Source organism: Panicum virgatum, chromosome 4N (assembly GCF_016808335.1).
Source record: "Panicum virgatum strain AP13 chromosome 4N, P.virgatum_v5, whole genome shotgun sequence".
In the NCBI taxonomy this organism is placed as follows: Eukaryota; Viridiplantae; Streptophyta; class Magnoliopsida; order Poales; family Poaceae; genus Panicum; species Panicum virgatum.
In genome coordinates, this window is record NC_053148.1 from 4,940,208 (window position 1) to 4,959,325 (window position 19,118).

General features: G+C 46.2%; 4 protein-coding genes across 6 annotated transcripts; 3 read left to right on the forward strand and 1 right to left on the reverse strand.

The window, feature by feature from the left end:
- The first annotated feature begins 18 nt into the window (after window positions 1-18).
- Window positions 19-3,965, forward strand: LOC120670039. Its single transcript, XM_039950016.1, has 2 exons — window positions 19-150; window positions 1,165-3,965. The coding sequence occupies exon 2, from the start codon at window positions 1,180-1,182 to the stop codon at window positions 2,029-2,031; it is 852 nt and encodes a 283-aa protein (XP_039805950.1). The 5' UTR covers window positions 19-150; window positions 1,165-1,179; the 3' UTR covers window positions 2,032-3,965.
- On the forward strand, window positions 2,208-3,965 carry LOC120670036. The gene has a single exon (XM_039950007.1). The coding sequence runs from the start codon at window positions 2,237-2,239 to the stop codon at window positions 3,689-3,691; it is 1,455 nt and encodes a 484-aa protein (XP_039805941.1). The 5' UTR covers window positions 2,208-2,236; the 3' UTR covers window positions 3,692-3,965.
- Window positions 3,966-9,595: 5,630 nt separating this feature from the next.
- On the forward strand, window positions 9,596-10,724 carry LOC120670713 (glycine-rich protein 2-like). The gene has a single exon (XM_039950859.1). The coding sequence runs from the start codon at window positions 9,736-9,738 to the stop codon at window positions 10,399-10,401; it is 666 nt and encodes a 221-aa protein (XP_039806793.1). The 5' UTR covers window positions 9,596-9,735; the 3' UTR covers window positions 10,402-10,724.
- A 4,072-nt stretch (window positions 10,725-14,796) lies between these two features.
- Window positions 14,797-17,553, reverse strand: LOC120671021. Of its 3 annotated transcripts, none has more exons than XR_005673472.1 (5): window positions 17,244-17,536; window positions 17,068-17,168; window positions 16,231-16,448; window positions 16,075-16,142; window positions 14,797-15,220 (listed from the first exon to the last, which is right to left on the reverse strand). XR_005673472.1 is itself a non-coding variant. In XM_039951241.1 (5 exons), the coding sequence occupies exons 1-5, from the start codon at window positions 17,471-17,473 to the stop codon at window positions 15,184-15,186; spliced, it is 630 nt and encodes a 209-aa protein (XP_039807175.1). In that variant the 5' UTR covers window positions 17,474-17,553; the 3' UTR covers window positions 14,797-15,183. The 3 variants fall into 3 exon arrangements, 2 of the variants coding, with proteins under 2 accessions (XP_039807175.1, XP_039807174.1); XM_039951241.1 differs by having other exon boundaries at window positions 14,797-15,208; window positions 17,068-17,156; window positions 17,244-17,553; XM_039951240.1 differs by having other exon boundaries at window positions 17,068-17,156; window positions 17,244-17,548.
- Window positions 17,554-19,118: the final 1,565 nt, after the last annotated feature.

Consider the following 19,118-nt stretch of genomic DNA (forward strand, 5'->3'; position numbering starts at 1 on the left):
TGCCTGCATGCACATCACCTTGGTCGATCTCCTCAGTTAGGAAGAGCTAGTCTCTGTTGTAGTGTTGCAGGCCTTCTCAGGTAGCAGGAAGCATTGCTGGTTCGGGGAATCATCTTCTCGTCGAAGAACCTGCTCAGAGTCAGGAACAAGGTACGCAACTTCCACGGAAACTGATTTATTATTACTTGTAGCAAACTTAACTCCTTTATCTGTCACAGAAGCAGAGGAAGAGGCATGGGTTCCATAAAGTTTCTAATTTTCTATTGTCTTCCTCTTGGGGTGTTAATTGGTGATCCTTAGGTACCTCTCAAATTTCATTTAGTTCAAAATTTTGTACTACTTTTTCAAAATGAGATCTCAATTTGAAAATTTAGTACAAAAGTTTGAACTGAAAAGAGTTGGAGGAACACCTAAGAGTCACCAATTAACACTCCTATCTTCCTCTGCCATGAACTATAGTGTGTAAAAGCACTATTTTGATTGGACTGCAGTTTGCAGCAACCAATGGTGATTCTCTAGTTTTCATATTATTGTCCATTCAGGAAGAAAAAAAAAAGAAGTAGTTTCAGTCTCAGACTTGTTAGCAAGCTAAAAGGTTGAATATATATTTAGCCTGCATAGTGGTACACAACATGTATGTTCAATTTGAGTTAGTTTTTTTATATATCATTTAAAGTTGGCAATTTAGAAACATAAAAGACATACTTTATGCTTATTTAATTTTTATCGTAATACATCCATATACACACACTAAAGTGACACCTCAGTCAGTCCATAAGCACTCTAGCTCAAATCTGACTCAACCACAGCTGTGTTGACTTATAACAATCACTCATCACACCATGTACCTTGTTATATCAACATGCATGGGGTGTGTTACAATTACCCATTCTCTTCTAGGTATTTAGATCTGCCATAGTCGTGGCATACCCCTGGTCCACTACATATATGACAGGATGATTATTCAAGATGCATTTATACAAAAAAGAATCTACACCAAACTATGTACTCATAAGAATTAATTCTTTCCATACCGGAAGTGAAATCTCATAAATTTCAATGAAAAACAATAGAGTGACAGTTCAGTGATCTAGTTAAGTTTGATCATGGTTTTATAGGCATCATTCGGACCCTTACATTATGTATGCTTCTTCTCTTTTCAAGGGTACTTATCGCGGCATGGGGAATGTGGAAGAGATCTTGGGAGGAAATGTAACGCTGATAGATCTGTGGAGAAGTCCTAGGGGGACAGGGCTCCGTATTGAGGCATCAACACTGGTGGCGATTGCCCTCTCCTTCTTCCTTGCTATCATTGGGTCTTGCCGCCGTTGGTCCAATCGCTGGATCATCCAAAAGGGCTTTCTGGCTGCACAAGTGTTAACTATATCTCTTGGGACTTACAGCATTGGCCTAATGCAGTCTTCATCGGCGAAAAGCGAGATGTATCCCGTATGGGCTGTGTCCTTATTTGCCCTCTTTGGCTGTGTCGACCCAGTCACAAGCTACAATGGCCTTGACTACAAGATCCCACTCTCGAGGATGATATTTCAGCTTTGCCTCTATGGTGGATATGTCCTGCTAATGAGCACCTCAAACATCTCCGGTGTTGTTGGTAACTTAGCCATCGGCGTGCTGTCTGCCATCACCTTCATCAAGGGCTTTCATAGGTCACTTGCGCTTGTGCTGCCAAGCAGAATGCGGGACAAGCTAGGAGAACTTCAGTTTAATGGTTTTTCAGAAACAAGTGCTTTAACAGGTGGTGGTAGTACACTTATAGTCCATTTACCCCTTCCTACTCACGGTTTGACGCACGTTGGTCAGCTTTTAGAAATCCTAGATGATGGTAAAACTCCAAACATGGCGGAGATATATCGAAGCTGTAGCTACATGGAGCTAGGTTTATTGGTCACTGCCAGTGACATGGCAAATATCGAAGATGTGTGCCTTGGCTATTCTCTCTCTCATGTGTTGAGGCACCGTTTCCTTGGGTTGGTTAACGACGGTGACGAAATGTGGGAAAAAAAGGTATGATTTGGGACATGGACCGACTGTTAAGCCCATAGACTTTAAGAGGGTCTTGAAGGCGATTGAGGTCGAGTTGGCTTTTCTGTATGATGTCTTTTTCACGAGCAATGAGTTTCTTCACTACTATGAAGCAAAAACCTCCGCCTTGTGGGCCGTTGCTTCATTCATTGGGATATGTTTTGTGGGCATAGCCACTGCCATTCCTGGGACAATGACTAGCCACCATCATATTGTTACCTCTGCCACTGGTCATGCTGGTGCTGCTGCTGGCACTGTCATCGTCGTCGACACGACAACACACCTGATCGTCACTCTTGTCATATTGGTATCCCTTGCTCTCCTGCAATTGGTGCAGTTGATACAGTTCTGGGCATCAAATTGGGCGACAGTCACCGTTGCCTGCGAGTACGTTAGGAAACGGAAGGAGCAGAAATGGAAGCAACTTACAGGAGATGGGCCAAGTCCACATAGCCGCGAGCAAATCAGGTACAACTTTAAAAAGAATCAAATAAGCCTGTGGATGAGATTGAAACTGTTTCTAGTTACCAGGATGAATTGGTCTGACAAGTACCTTTGGCAAGGTAAGCTCGGGCAGTACTCAGCAGTTGATGTAGCGAGCAGGTGGAGCATAGAACGCACCAGCAAGACATGGTTACTGATGCTACTATGTTGCTGTGAGTGTCTTTGCTGGATATGTGAACACTTGCCTGGGATGCATGGGTCGCAGTACATTGGACAGGTGCTCCGGGAACTGTGGGTGTGCGACACCAACGCAGGAGCCGCCGTTAGATTGCACGATGATGTGAAGGCATCCATTGCTGATTTCCTGGGTCAGATCAGGAGCAGAAGTGTAGGGGAGGATTGGTCATCCTTGAGAAGGATAGGGAAGGATTGGTCATCCTTGTTTACTGACAATGGGCTAGACGCATCCTACCTTCCCTATAACATCGCACCTTCCTCGTGGAACCGTGCCAGGAAGTTCACGCACCGTGTCATGATGTGGCACATTGCGACAAGCTACTGTGAACTAGCAGAGCGGCAGGATGGAAGTGCTGGCGGCGGCAGCGGCGGAGAGAGCAATGCCAGCAGAGAGAAGGATCGGCGCGTGGCCATTGCTCTGTCTAAGTACTGCGCCTACTTGGTGGTGTCGGCGCCGGAGTTGCTCCTCGGGCCATCCAAGGAAACAAAGCACGCGTTCGATGATGCTGCGTCTTGGACAAGAAAAGCAATGAGCGAGAAGAAGCAGCTCAATAAACTGGAGGCGATGCGTGCAACAGGAGTACCGCCCAGCGAATACGACGCCTTTCAGATGGGCGTGTACTTGGGGAAGCGACTTCGCAACGAGACGCCGCCGGCGCTGCCCGAGGGGCGGGAGAGCGCACGGCGGCCCTACTCCGCCGACCCCTGGAAGGTGCTGGCGCTCCTGTGGGTGCAGACGCTGCTCTACGTCGCGCCGTACGGCGACGTGCAGAGCCACATGCAGCGGCTCTCGCAGGGCGGCGAGTTCATCACCCACCTCTGGGCTCTGCTCTACCACATCGGTATCGACACCTGGGAGGTAGCTGCAACAGAGACGAGTGAAGCACACGCCCAAGGAGAGACGAGTGAAGCACACACCCAAGGGGCGACGACGGGGGAAGAAGTTGAAGAGATTCTCATTGATTGATTGATTGATTAATTTGAGCGGTGGATTCAAGTCCACAGAGCAGGATTATTGTGTTTCTTCTTGGAGCCTGCATGGAGGCCTCATTGTCGACAGAGCCGAGGAGAGAGGGTATGGTGCTAGCTGCAGAGAAGACGGGTTTGAGGTGGATGGGCGAGCATCATCAGTTCATCACCGTGGAGTGTGTTGGTAGACAGGCAAGCACCAACTAGTGCCTATCAAGTAGCAAATGTTACCTTTTTCTAACAATTCCTGCAATTGTCGATTCGTTTATGCAGTTTGTTCATCTGGTTTCTTTAGCTTAATTTAGTACCCTTGCCTCATAAATCATGGCAAAATGTTAATTTGTCAGCTGATGCTACTTACTAGTGATGAATAAATGCAAATGGCATTTCATGCATTTTATATAGACCAAAGGAAATAGTGATACTCCATGATAATAAGATCATAATATCAGGCTGAATCAGGCATAAGTAAGATATGGCCAAGGCTTTCAGTGACGACCTAGTGATGCAGCATAACAATTCACACCATATATTTTCTCCCACAGTACTTATCATGGAAATTATAATTGGCTGTTGCGTTGTTACCCTTCCATTAGTTGCCGAATGCCGAGCTATATACAGCCATAGCATGCATCTTGGACATGTTCTGGATGATGAATTGACCAGTGGCTCAACGCAACCTGTTTAGGCAGCAATACTGATAAAAGGCGGCAAAGGAGAGTAGGCGACCATGGTGTTTGTGATGCATTTTCTATTGAATCTTGATCCAACCAGAATCAACCCGTGCTAGTTCTAGTTTATGTAATACTACTATATTGGAACATTGGTGGTCTTGTGACCTCTCTTACAGTTTTTGTGCTACTGGATATTTTTGTCCCATTGGCCTGCTAATTACTCAAGATAGAAAGAAATGGTCGCTGCTTGATGCGTCTTACGAGTATCATATATATCAACTGGAAATGTTTCTGCAGTAGTTTTCTGTAAAGAACACACTCATCTAGTTTGTTAGAATCAAGCATTCCAGAAGGTATAGTGGACGTGAATTGTGATGCATTTGTGTAGACCTAGGTTACATACATGACGAATGGATGACGATCTTCAAACAATTCAATAGACGTATGGATTATTCTCTAGGCTTCTTGCATAAGATAATTATCTAGAATCTTGACGTATTACATAAGAATATGAGATAGGCATAAGGACCCCAGTAACTTTTATGTGCAATAGCACACCAACACTTCGCTTGGCTGTGGCTGGTGGCTGATGCTGATTTATTAGGCCAGTCTCAGTGGGAGTGCCATAGCAGTGTCATGAGCATTAAATTTGTTGACATGGCAAGGTTTTTATGAAGAGAGAGAGAGGATAGAGAGTGTCATGAATTGTGAGAGGAGTGTCATCACCATGACACTCCTCCGGCTCGATTAGGTAGTTTATGGTTTTGGAACTGTGTTGATGACACTCCCACTGAGACTGGTCTTATGAGAAAAAAGTACTGATGACTGGCTGGTGGCTGATGCTAATTTGGTATGCAAGAAAACCACTGCTGGCTGGCAAGCCAAACGAACAGAGTGAAAAGATTGGACCTGTTTGGATCCAAGTGCTAATACGTGAAGGTGCTAAACTTTAACACTAGCTATCCAAACGGGAATGCTAATGAGATGAACTAAACTTTAGCAATATATGTGAGTACCAATATATGCTAAAGTTTAGCACTTAATTTTAGCTCCTCCAAACAGGTACTAGAAATTCTTCGACCAATGACAGCATAGGTTCAACGACTTGGCTCATGTTTGGTCGTCTTCTTCCTCCTCTTCCAAACATGACAATATGACACTGTTATCTTTACCATTAGGGCTGCTTGTAAATAGCAAGTTCTCACCCAATCTGCAATCGACAAACTACAGGAGCCACGAGTGATCTTCGCTTGCTAATTTCTCTGTAAGAATATCAACAGAGTGCCTAACAGCCATTTCCATCTCCCTCGCACTCCAACCAACCAACTGGAGATCAGAACCCAAGAAGCACTACTCCGTAGCTGTAAAAATCGACCTTGCCAGTGAATGGAATATTTAGAGACCATTCTGATGCAGTGTACCCTCCAGTCCCATTCACCCTTGACTACATCTGTGCTCTGGCTCCTCGGCTCAATAGTTTTGCCAATCCAAAAACCTGCAATCTTTGGTTCAAATTCCTCATCTAACAGCATGTTCTCTGGTTTGATGTCACAATGCACAATCCATTCTAGGAACTCATGGTGGAGATATGCCAGTCCTTTTGCCACCCCAAGTGCGATATTGCACCTTTGTTTCCACTGCAGCAAAGGAGAGAAGCTTGATCTGATTATCAAACAGAGCTTTGTATATTGAACCATTCTCAACGAACTCGGAAACTAAGATTATGTGTGTTTTCTCGGCACAAATTGGAACCCCCATATTTTTACCAGATTCATATGATAAATCCTTCCTATCAACCCCCCGCCCCCCTGGTATGGCTACTGCGGCTGGTATGGCTACTGCGACGGAGGTTGTATGTGTGATTGGTGGGACATCGTGGACTGGGCTCCCGGCGGCGACGCGCGTGCGACGCCGTCCTGGAGGCCGGCGTCGGCGAGAGCAAAGGCAAGCAATGCAGGAAGACAAGGGAACTGCCACACATGACGCCCTGAGATCCAAATGATCTCAAAGCTTAACTTCCATTAGATGTTCAGTCACAGTATTTGAACAAACGAGTTAGAACTGACTCTGAACAAACGAGTTACACTTACAACTGATTCCAAACATTTGAAATTACTAAGCAACTAACAAGACATGGACGTGTTTATCTCCTTCAGCCACGACGTCGACGCTCATATGTTCTGCCGGCCATGACCACGACCATGACGTGGAAAATTGTAATTTTAGGACTCCAAACAACACGCTTCACAATTTTATCATTACTAACATTGACAATATGCTTCGTAAAATTGGAACTCCAAATATCAACCACTTGACTGTACTGGCATTTGAGGAATTTTCCTTTTTTTTTCTTTTTCATGCATTTCACATGTGGAAAGACCCTTTTACCATTTCAGGTACATTTTAATTCCAAAAACTAAAAATGAAGTTCACTAATTTTTCCATGACTATAATGACAAAAACAAAGCACGTGCTTATATTAATGTTAATTCCACTAACTAATATGGACAAGAAAATAAACCAGAGATGGTTTAGTATATACCCCGGTGGACATTGTCTTGATCTGGACTGTTGATGTAGTCGAACTTAGTCAATGTAGAGCAAACGGCTATCGGTTCACTTGGGGGGTCACAGTTACCACCACCAGAAAGTAGTCGTATGGCATGAGGACGAAGTGGTCGTTCGGCCCACGTAGATGAATAGTTGAGTAGTTGGGGTATATAGATGTTGTAGTCGGGGATGTAGACGAAGTAGTCGTGGATGTAGATGAACTAGAGATGTAAACGAAGTTGCTGGGGATGTAGACAAAGTGTTGTTTGAGAAGCGAGCGAGCAGTTGCATGAAGACGCTCCTTAAAAATTTGATTGCCCGCTATTCCGTGCAGGATCTATATCGTGCAAGGTTTCGGAGCTATACTTTCGTTGAGGTGTGTGAGAATGAGATAAGGGTGACTCCTTATATAGGTGATTCAAGGGGGAATGAATATGGACACAACCATGGTCATCAATTCACACCATTAATCAGTTATCAATTGTCTATTTTAATCATCAATTACAACTTAACTATTACTCTTCTCAATTACGCAGATAATACTCCAGCATTAGTTTATGAGCCCATTAATTTTTAATTTATTATTTAATTAAATGTCTCTAGCCCAAATATTTCAATAAACACCAAGCTCTTCCTGGAAACTTTTGGTCGTTTATTGGACCTCTTGGTCACCAGCGCTCGCGCGCGCGGCGGGGGCGACCGGCCGGCCGGCCGGTCGGTCGGGGCATCTGCCTCTGAACCTCGCGCCGTCGCGCGGCTTGCAAGTCGCAAGTGACAACCCGCCTGGCGGCCCTTGAAGCCGAAGCCTTGCTTGTGTGGCTGCACGCACGCCGCCGTCCGTCAAAGCGGCCGAGCACTTCCGCATTGTCTTCGCAGACACCAGGGTGGAACAGTGGGAGTTCATGTCGCCTCCTGCTGCTGATCCGTTCTCTCTTGTCTCCTCAGGAATGCGTGGGACGGAGAGTTCGAGTCCCGCACGTTCAGAAATGCTTTGTACAACCGGGGCATGAAGTGTTCGCAATCTGAGCACCGAGTCAGCCTTAGGGTGCACGGAGCCGCCATGGCTGTGAGCATGTGACGATGATGTGGTTGTTTCGGCGGCGGAACTACGAGGGCTGCTTTGGTTTTGCATAAAGCCTCTCACTATTTTTTACTAAAATTCCCTGTATGTTATTGAAAAATATAACTCATCTCATCTCTTGTGTACCAATGAATGACATGTAGGAAATTTTTTAATATCTATGACATGTAGAGTCAATGACATATATGAGATGATTAAAATTTTCAGTGGCATAGGGAGAATTGACTCAATTTTTCTACATCTCATCTAAAACGGATCTTGATTACTACGTGAGATCTGATATTTTGCATAAGACCCCCTTGTTGGATAATGATTACTAATAGCAATCTGATATTTTACATTAAACATCTAAAGTGGATCCAGCTTTGCAAAAGAGTCCTACCCCGGCGATGGCGGACGGACTTGAGTGATGCCTCTACTGATCCCAAACTCCTTTCCCCCTCTTGCCGTGTCCGCCTCCACCAACTTTCAGTTCTGGCTCGCCTTCCCGTCCTAGCCGAGCAGCACCTTCCTGACTTGGTCCTGCCCCCGCAACCCTTGCCGCTGCTGCGCCGAGCACCTTCTTTCTATATTGTCAATCCACGAGTCAGTCCTTATTTAGATGTATAAAGTTTTGGGTGTAAAGTACTGTAACACTTTTGTTTGTATTTGGTAATTATTATCGGATCATGGGTTAATTAGACTTAAAAGATTCGTCTCGCAAATTATAGACAAACTGTATAATTAATTATTTTATTTAGTTACATTTAATATTTTATGCATGCGTTCAACGATTTAATGTGACGGTGAATCTTGTAAGTTTTGAAATTTTGAAGAGAAATAAACAAGGGTCAGTTGAGAAGAGTAGCAGGCAAGAGGTAGGCTGTAGGCAGACCGCTGCTAAACTTGACGTGCCGTTTGTCTTTGCCGTTCACATTTCTGCGGTTAATCTTTTGGATTCAAATCCACTTTCCGGATTCAAATCGATGCAGGCAACAAAAAGTGTCATTTCGGACCCTGCTCGAATGTTTTAACGCCAACAAAAATGTCATTTCCAATGGCATCGCGTACTCACGCAGTCACGCGCTCGGTGTGCAATCGATCCACTTCTCTGATCGCCCCCTAATATTCTGGCACTTGCCACCCATGAGTCCGTCGGACTTCCGAGGTCGTCACGCACGAGACGGCCACCGTGGCAGCGGTCGCACCACGCCTGAAAGCGCAACAGCATTTTTCTTTTTTGCTATATCAGTTTGAATTTCTCTATTTTTTGTTGCACAAAAAACAAAAGAAATCAGGGTGGCATTGCGTCTACTCGCAGCAAAAAGAAAAAGAAAAAAGAAAGAAAGTTGCATTTCGATTTCTTTTCACCGCGGCCGCCGAGGCCGCGAGATATTTTCCTGGCTCACGTTTACAGCCCCGCGACGGCTCGGGTTACCGTTTGAAACCCACCGAGCTGGCGCATTGATTGCTGGAGGTGTGGGGGTAGGTGGGACGGCATACATGAAGGCATTTTCTCTCACTGAACTACTGGACCCACGGAGAACACACCCCACATGTCAGTGAACTTCGCGGACCACTCTGTCAGTTCCATTTCGCACCCAGGCCACCGGCCCGGCCCCCTCGGATTCGCCTCTAAAAGGGCAGCCCGGTCGCCCTCCTCCACACATCGCTCCCTCTCCCTCTCCCCCACAGCAGGCTAGCTAGGGTTTTCTGGGGTTTGCGAGGGGGTTGCTCCGGTCCGGCGGGAGGGGGGAGATGGCGGCGGAGCGGGCTCAGGGGACGGTGAAGTGGTTCAACGGGATCAAGGGGTTCGGCTTCATCAGCCCCGACGACGGCGGCCAGGACCTCTTCGTCCACCACTCCTCCGTCAAGGCCGACGGCTTCCCCAACCTCAAGGACGGTGACGCCGTCGAGTTCACCGTCGGCGCCGACAACGACGGCCGCGCCAAGGCCATCGACGTCTCCGCGCCCGGCGGCGGCGCGCTTGCCGGCGGGGAGCGCCCGGACAACGGCTACGGCGGACGCGGTGGCGGCGGCTACGGCGGCGGAGGCGACCGCGGCTACGGTGGAGGAGGTGACCGCGGCTACGGCGGAGGCGGCGACCGCGGCTACGGCGGAGGCGGCGACCGCGGCTACGGCGACCGCGGCTACGGCGGAGGCGGCGGCGACCGCGGCTACGGGGGAGGAGGTGGCTACGGAGGAGGCGGCGACCGTGGCTACGGCGGCGGCGGCGGAGGCGGCCGCGGCTCCGGGTGCTACAAGTGCGGCGAGGAGGGCCACATCGCACGGGACTGCTCCCACGGCGGCGGCGGCTACGGCGGTGGCGGTGGTGGCGGCTACGGCGGAGGCCGCGGCTCCGGGTGCTACAACTGCGGTGAGGACGGCCACATCTCCCGCGAGTGCCCCAACAAGAGGCGCTAGGCACGACGCCTCCACGTCGGACGCGGTCCGGCTCCAACCTCCTGGCTCTTGCATCAAGTCATGGCCATCTATCTATCAGTAGTAGTAGTCTTTCGTGCTCGTTCTCGTCGTTCGCTCGTGTCGTAGTAGGAAGAAGAAGAAGGCGTGTGGAGAACTGGTGATGAGGTGGATCCGCCTGTTTCGGAGTAGCAATCTATGTTTCTGTTTTGCATCAGCTGTGAGGCTGCCATGATCATGGATGGCACTGCCGATCTACCAAATTATCTATCTATCAATGGTATGGAATGGAGTAGTAATCTATTTGCACTCAGATTATAGTAGTATGCATGAATGCCTCTGTGATCGACTCTTCTGTGTTCTGTCGCTCGGTGTGTTGGATCCTTTGGTTCGATCATTGCATCAAAAAGCTTCGTTAATTGTTGCATTTGAGTGATGCGGCTGTAATCGTGCTGCGATCAACGTGTGATGAAACTGCTTGTTCGGAAAATTACAAAGAAAACTCCTGGTGTCGATCAACCGTGAAAATTGCTGTGAGAAAGCAGGGATCAGGATGGGAAGTGTTCAAAAAAAGAGAGATGGAAAGTGTTCCAGATGGGGACGAAGGCTTTGTTTGGATGTGCGCTAGGATTCTAGCGCTAGTGAATAGTGCCGCTTTGACTGTTAATTACAGTGTCAAATAAAGTCAGTTTACAAAACCAACTTCAGAACCCCCGCGCTAGTGACCCTGAAGAATCTAATGAGGCATTTGACCGCGCGATTAGAGGATGATTACTGTAGCACCACTGTAGCAAATCATCGATTAATTACCGTCATTAGATTCGTCGCGAAAAGTTACACCCATCCCTAAAAAGGTTTTGCAAATAGACTTCATTTAGTGCTTCATGCATGCGAGATTCTTTTTTCGGAATTTGTGCGCGCTAGAATCCTAGCGTTGCCAAACAAGGCCGAAGTGGAGAGGAGGGGGGAGGATGGGAAAAGCTGCTGAAAGAAGCGAGCAGAGCAGGGATCAGGCGGCGCAGTCTGCCACGGCTTGCTTTGGGGACAGGGAGGGCCTGGCTGGCCTGCAGCAGTGGCAGGCTCGGTTTTGTCCGCATCGTGGGGCAGTTGCCAATGGGACAGAGCGAGCGGGCAGAGAAGCCGTGGACGCGTGGGTTTCCCCCGACCCCCCGTCCTTCGCATTGACGCGCCTGCGTTTCCTCCACGCAGAGACTAGACGAGACGAGACCGGCTGGGGCCTCAGGGAGGCCGGGGCGGGTGAAGGAGACTTGTCTGCAGTACAGCCACCTCACTGATGTGTGGGGTCAGGCCCACACGTCAGCCACCCCGGCGGGACCCCTACTCGTCTGGGAAGCAAGTACGATAGGACCACTTCAATACGAGTACCAGCAAAGTCCTGCACATGTGGGTATGTGGCTATGTTTGGATTACTTTGCCAAATTCTTTAAAAGGAAATCTTATTAATTTGAAGTGTTAGATAAAATTTATTTATAAAATTTTTGCACGAATGAATTGTAAATCGCGAGACGAATCTAATGAGCTTAATTAATTCATAATTAATTTATAATTAGCAGTTGATTACTGTAACATCAATGTTGCAAATCATGGATTAAGTAGACTCATTCGATTCGTCTCGCGATTTACAATCCATCATTGCAAAAAAATTTATAAATAGATTTATTTAATATTTTATGTATATATCCAAATATTCGATGTGGTGTTTTTTTAGTGTAAATTTTTTGGATACTAAACAAACCGAGCGAAGTCCAGCAAAAAAGAAAACAAAGAAAGAGAGAGAAGGATTGAGCAAAAAAAAAAAAACAGAGAGAGAAGGAAGAAAGGAGACATCTCAGTATTGAGAGAAGTTTTAGAGGAAACTCATTACCGGAGACAGGATTACACATTATTCAGATGATAAAAAGAAGATAAAGGAACTAGAGCGGAAACAAACGCAGGAAATGATAGTCGTAACACAATTCCTGTTTGTAGTTCAACATGCCATACGGCGGCAGGGTGGGAGTGTCGGAGGAAGAAAATAACCCCGCGCAGCCATGTAACCCTTGTCTTCAATTACACCAGGAGCGCTGCGACCACTGTTTCCTGTATTAGGATAATAAAGTCCAGAGCTCGGTCACTAACGAGAATATTTTGTTAACAGTAACGAAAATGAGGAGCAGATATGAAACATGAATAGTAAAGTACTCTTTGGTTCTCCATATGGTTTCATCCCTGTGACATCTGAAATTGGAATGCTCGGGCGCGCGTCTAGAACTATGGCTCCAGCACCAGCAGTGAGCTGCCCGCTCATGAGCAAGATCACTGCCAAGGCAAGGATGACCTTGTGGATGTGGATCCCCATACTAAGATTTCTGTGAACTGAAACTTACAACGTATCTTTTCATGGCGGCTCCTTATATACACCATGGTCTGTAGACAATTTGGTATGCATGTGGGGTTTCATCTAAGGAATCAATATCTTGCAGGTATGTAGTAACTAGCTAGATTCTAACGGATATAGGTTGTTAGGCATGCAACATGTGGAGTACAGAGACAAGGCAAAAGGCTCTTAGCCCACAACGAGGGAAATGTATTGCAGTTTTAGATACAGTCAACCCTCAACGTCAACCCATGTTACAAATAGTTATTCCAATCCTACAATTCAAATGCGCGCAACCATCCAAAATTTCTATTTGTTCTTAAGTTCTGCATAAGAGGCTTTAGATAAAGGCTGCCTCATTTGAAGCAACGAATGGTCATATTCGTGGCGATGGCGAAGTTCTCGATGTCTCACTCCTACCACTGCTTTTTGCTGGCGTTCCAACTTCCAAGTATAATGGTCTTGTTTGGTTTCGGTGCTAGAAAATTTTAATAGCTAATTACGGCATCAAACAAAATTAGTTTACATAAATAATTCCAGAACTCTTTTAGCTGGAACCTTGAAGAATCTAATGAGGTCTTTGACTGCATGATTAGAGAATAGTTACATTACTGTAGTATCACTATAGCCAATCATCAATTAATTATCGTCATTAGATTCGTCGCGAAAAATTCTATCCATCCTTGAAGAGATTTTACAAATAGATTTTATTTAGCATTTCATGCATGAGAAATTCTTTTTTTTTAGAAAAAGTACATTCTAGGAATCCTAGAATGGACGCCGTAACCAAAAAGGCCAACGTGCGGAGTGATTGGAGTCAACGTCAGCGGCACAAGATCAGGTCCTGTTCTGATAATTTGGGGTCTGGGGCGAGAGATTGGAGTTGGAGTTTTTTTTAAAAATAGTGATAATAATTATCTATATAAATTTTGCCAATAAATTAGGTGCATTCAAAAAAGATTCATGTAAAAAAATTTATATGATACTAGCATAGTACTCATGCGTTGCTACGGGATTTTAACAGACCTATATGAGATCACCAATTTCAATGTTTGAAAATCTGTAACTTTAACCAATAGATTGTGCCATTTTTAGCTTAAAGTTTGGTAAGCCCAGTCCCAGAGACAGGTCAAATGGGTCTGAAACTTTTAGATATCGGACCCGTTTGTTGCTTAGGGTCGTAAAACAAAAGATTTTCGGACCTGTATGCTTGGTTCGGTGTGGGAGGTTGGGAAAAGAAAGGTATGGAGTAATCTGGTGTATTAATCAATTATCCAACGGCTGGTATAGGTGATTGAGATCTCGATTGATGTGGAGATACAGCCTCTTTATTTCCTAATTGGTTATTTATTCTAAAAATCAATGGCTTTGATTTCTTTATTAAGCTACCTCCTAGGGAGAAATTGGAGTACTGTCATATTTTCTAAAATAGGTCTTTCGACAAAATATTTTCCAAAGTAGGATTGCAACATTTTTAATATATGGACTTCAAATAATGACACGGATACAATTTCTGAAACCTTTACGCTTCCATGATGTCCACTATACTTCATATCGCACTGTATACTGAATACATGATAGTGACTAGTACTTCCATGTGGCCCACGATTATTATGTTGCCATCGTGCTGTGCCTAGGCGAGCAGGGTGGCACGTCTGACGGCCTTGCACAACCCGACGACTAGGAACATATCGTGCCTGGGCCGAGCCAGGCTATAGGGTCGGGCCTATTTTACCAAGTATAAGGCTTAGTTTGGGAGCAGGGGGCACATATCCCAGGGAAGGCAACCCCACGCGGGGATATTTCCGTGCGCCCAGTTCCCTGGGTGCCCATTCCTGGAAGGCTGGTAAATCCATGACGCTATTTGGGAGTAGGGGTGGAAACCCGGAGATCATAAGTGGCCTCAGAAGATTAAAAAAATTAACAAATTCATTAAAATAATTAAAATGAGAAACTCATTTCTCAGTGATTTTAAAATCAATTCCAAATATATATGAAGATAATGCACATGGTGATCATTCTATACACTGCCATCAACAAATGCAAATTTATTATATACATTCCGACGATTGTACATTGACCCTGAAAAGTTTTCACTTGTATCCAACCGAATTGTACATTGCATCACTCCCAACTTATAAACACCAAGTCAAACACCATTACAAATTTAATAACAACCTAAAAAATTTACAGTTGGATACCATGTCAGTCTAGGATATAGATCCTATAAGCGATGTCTTCTACAGGACTACAAGATACCATGTCGTCAGTCAATGATATAGATCCGGTAAGCGATGTCCATCAACCAGTAGTAGTTACCACTCATGGTGCCGCCAACCAGCAATTCAGGGGTTACGGTCAAAGCATGGTAAGTCATCTTGCTGCTGCTTCTGCTTGTAAGCGCCATATCAGAAATGAAGTGTATGTTCTTCTCTGCAGCAAACTCTAGAAGATCATGCAAGAATTATCATTGACACCCGCAGTTAGATCAAAGGTAAGCAATATGGGCAAGCTAATCTATGGCACGTAACTGAATATTCAAGATCAAGCCGGTAACTGGCAAAGCACCATATCAATCGCTGATCATTTTTTTGGCCAAAATGCAGCACTGTTCAGTGCTCTATACCACCTGTGAAGGCAATTGGCAAAGCAACAGATCAAATGATCTTGATCATTTGGCTAGAAAGTTGAACTTTATACACATAAAAAAACACAAACTGACTCACATCCATGCGTCATAATACCCAGCACAACCCCATTCTACAAAATAGTAAAACATAAAGATTGTTGCACATCTACTACAGCAACGTGCTTATTCCAAAATAGAATAAAATTTTGCAAACATTAAAAACAAATTCAGTACCAAAAGGTATCCAGCAAGAAAATATAGTAACAAAATCTTTCGTAAGACAGACATCTGAGATTTTTCACTTTCTCCGTACGAAATAAGTAAAGAACTGAAGCAAAGTTGCAAGAAGTCAAGAATAAATACAGTATTCTAGAAATGTGATATTATGAATACAGGATCTGACCTCCAGCTAAGTAACACACATAGCTTATAAATTATGCAAACGTAATCACAAAATATGGTATTTGTATGGAAAATTTAGTATTACATCACATAACTAGCACAAATATTTTTCTTAACTTGATTACTTTGCAGATTTTAATAATTCTTATAATATCAGATATCTGATCACTACAGCTAGTCCTAATGGCTAGGCACTCAGTACGAAGACAATCAAATCATATCAGTTACTTTATCCAGATAATCATGCAGTACAAAGATGGAGGCTTACCTAGGCCAAGAATAACCGGGGAACAGAAACAAGGAGTGGTTCTTGGAAAATGGAGTGAAGGCCGAGATCTGCGAACACAACAGCTAGAGTAATCAGAAGAGGAGTAGAAACCCTAGAAAATATAAGAGCCAGATCTGCAGGAGGGGGAGAACTCACATGTGCCGACGTAGAGACGGCCGAGTTGGAGGCGCAGCTGCAGATCGAGACCTCAGAAGGGATGGTGGCGGTGCTGCCGACAGGGAGGCGGAGCGAGCGACAAGAATGGAGCAGCGAAGGAGGAGGGGCAGCGGTGCCTAGATGCGGAGCTGGAGGGGTGGCGGCACCTGGATGCGAAGCTGGAGGACCGGCCGCGAAAATATAGTAACATGAAATTCCTGCAAAGTATCAAAATAGATCAGAATATAAGAGGCTAAAGAAATTAAATAACTACTAATTGCCTTGTTACACATACAGAACTGCTTTGTGATTTATTAACCGCTGTAAATAATCTGACTAAATTAACTTGACGAAAGCAGTTCTAGCATGATAGAACAGAATGCTAGTTATTATTTCTAGCATCAAATGAATCAATTGCTAGTGATATCTTTACTCTTTCCCTATATGATAGAAACTATGACCAATTGTATAATCCCCATCATAACAATTTGATTAGTTGAATCTGAAGTCTGAAATTTTTGTTAGCATTTTTTTAACAATCAGATGCCATGCGTATTGTTCAGACTGTCATAGGGAAAGAGTTCAGACATCAGATTAGCTGACTGAATTTGCATATCTGAGTCCTAGTAATCTTTTGGTTATTAAGAAAAAAATTTAATTTTGGTAGTACCTATACTATGCAGACTGCAAATAAGATATGGATTGGGTGACAGAACACCAGATTCAAAGGACTGATTGGGATACAATACGATGGATGATGGTACTACCGAACTTTTGAGCAGACAGCAACCTTAGCAGTGATGTGATAAATTTTTTTTGGGAAACCAATATTCACACCTTGCCATAGCAGAGCCAAAAGGGGCCGCGGTGTAGTAAGGCTTCTCTTGGTTTGCTTGTTTCTTCGTCTATCGTGCACTCTCAGCCTCCTGCATCAAGATCTACAAGCAAAGGTGTAAGGAGATTGGAGAAGAGGAACCCTAGAAGCAGCAGGAGAGGAAAGGGAGGGGACTCACATCTTTGTGACTTCGCCGGCGAGAAGAGAGCGAGACTGAGGCAGATGCACTACGACGCCAGGCGGTGACGGGGGCTGGAGGCACATCCATCCATGTCCGAGATGGAGATGCGACCCTGAGCGGGGCGGACGAGCGGAGCGAGCGAGACGGGGGACGGCGGACGGGGAGCGTTGCCCGGCCTCGGCAGGTGGGGTGCGGTTCCCCCGGGGAAATCGAGGGGATCGGGCCATATATCCCTGTCAACAGTGCTCCCAAACGAAGCGATTACTTTCCCTGGGCCTAATTTCCACGCGGGCTTCTCCCCCATGGAAAAGGCCGGGAACCCGGCGGGGTTTGGTGCTTCCAAACCAGCCCTAATGGTGATTAGATATTTTACATTAAACCCCTCTACACGGATCCAGTTTTTCGAAATAGTTCCCTTTCGCTCGTGCAATCTCTTGCCCTCCTCGCCCGGCGACGGCGACGGCGACGGACTTATCGCTGTCTGCCGGATCTTCCCCGCCGCGGCCGCCTCATCGACTTCCGATTCTGGCTCGCCTTCCCTCCTAGCCGAGCAGTACATCCCCCTCTTCTCCGCTACCCTCCGCCGGCAGCCGCACGGCTCGCTGCGTATACCCGCTCCAGCGCCCTCCTCGTAGCCGTCGCCTCGGCTTTCTCGACGGCCGCGCAGAACGCGCGGTGCTGAGGCTGTCGTTTGATTCCAGGCAGGTGCCGTTCCTAGGCTCGATGGTACCCGTCTCGCCGGAGGGCGGCGGCGCACTTCGAAGTTTGATGGGTGATGTTCGAGGAACCGTCAGTCCGTCACACGGCTCTGCGCCAAGCAAAGCCCCCCCCCCCCCCCCCCTACTCCCCGTGCCGTGCTGCTGTGGCGGGCATTGAGACGTGCGTGATGCTTCACCATGTACTGGTGAGTGGCGAGTAGGTAGGATTGATCTGCACTGACACCAGAGAGAATGATCTTGAGCAATGCTGAGTCAGGGAGATGCTGCTGGTGCTGGAGCTGAAGGATTCGAGGTTGATGGGCTTGCATTGGTGTTGCAGAGTGCATTGGCACTTGGCAGCAACGTCTTGCAATGAACTTGGGATTATTTACTCTGCATTGGCAACACCCAGATTTGGAGGCAGAGAATGATTTGGGGGCAATTCATAGACCAGATAGATGATGCTGGAGTAGAAAGGCTTGAGGTGGATTCGCTGGCATTGTCGCTGCGGAGTGCATTGGCAGTAATGATATTGAGGAACCGGCCATCACCAGCTTAGCAATGGTGATCTTTTGAACCTCTTGTTGATTCTTTTGGATAATATAGTCCCTCAGGTTGGACAATTTAGTTCGTTATTATCTTGCTCAATAAATAAAGTTAATGAAAATAAATTAGGTTCTTACTAGTGATGATTTCTTATGTGTCCGCAATACATTTACTGTGTTCTGAATTTGCTATGATACAAGCATTGCTTCATCACTCACCAATAATGTAAGTTACAACTGCATCCGATGCATTTCTTGTATGTTGGTGTATATGTGAGCTAATGTATTTGGCCCATCTAGAAGCCTATGTATAGATACTATATATGTCCCACCCTTCTAGGGTTTGGAGAAATACAAGGAAATGATCTCCAAAATATGGTATCTTTAGCCTAGGTCTCTCCCCTCTCTCTACAGCCGCCAGCGGCAGCAGCCGCCGCTGGCTCATGGCCGGCCGGCCGCCGGCCTCCTCCTCCTCCTCCTCCCTTCCCCTCTCCTCCTTCCCTTCCCTCCCCTCCCCTCCCTTCCTCTGCTCCAAGCGCCACCTGGGCCGCCGCCCCTGCTCCTGCCGCCGCCGCCTGGGGCCGTCGTGGACCCCTGCTGCCGCCGTGCGCGCGGGGGACGGGGGGGGG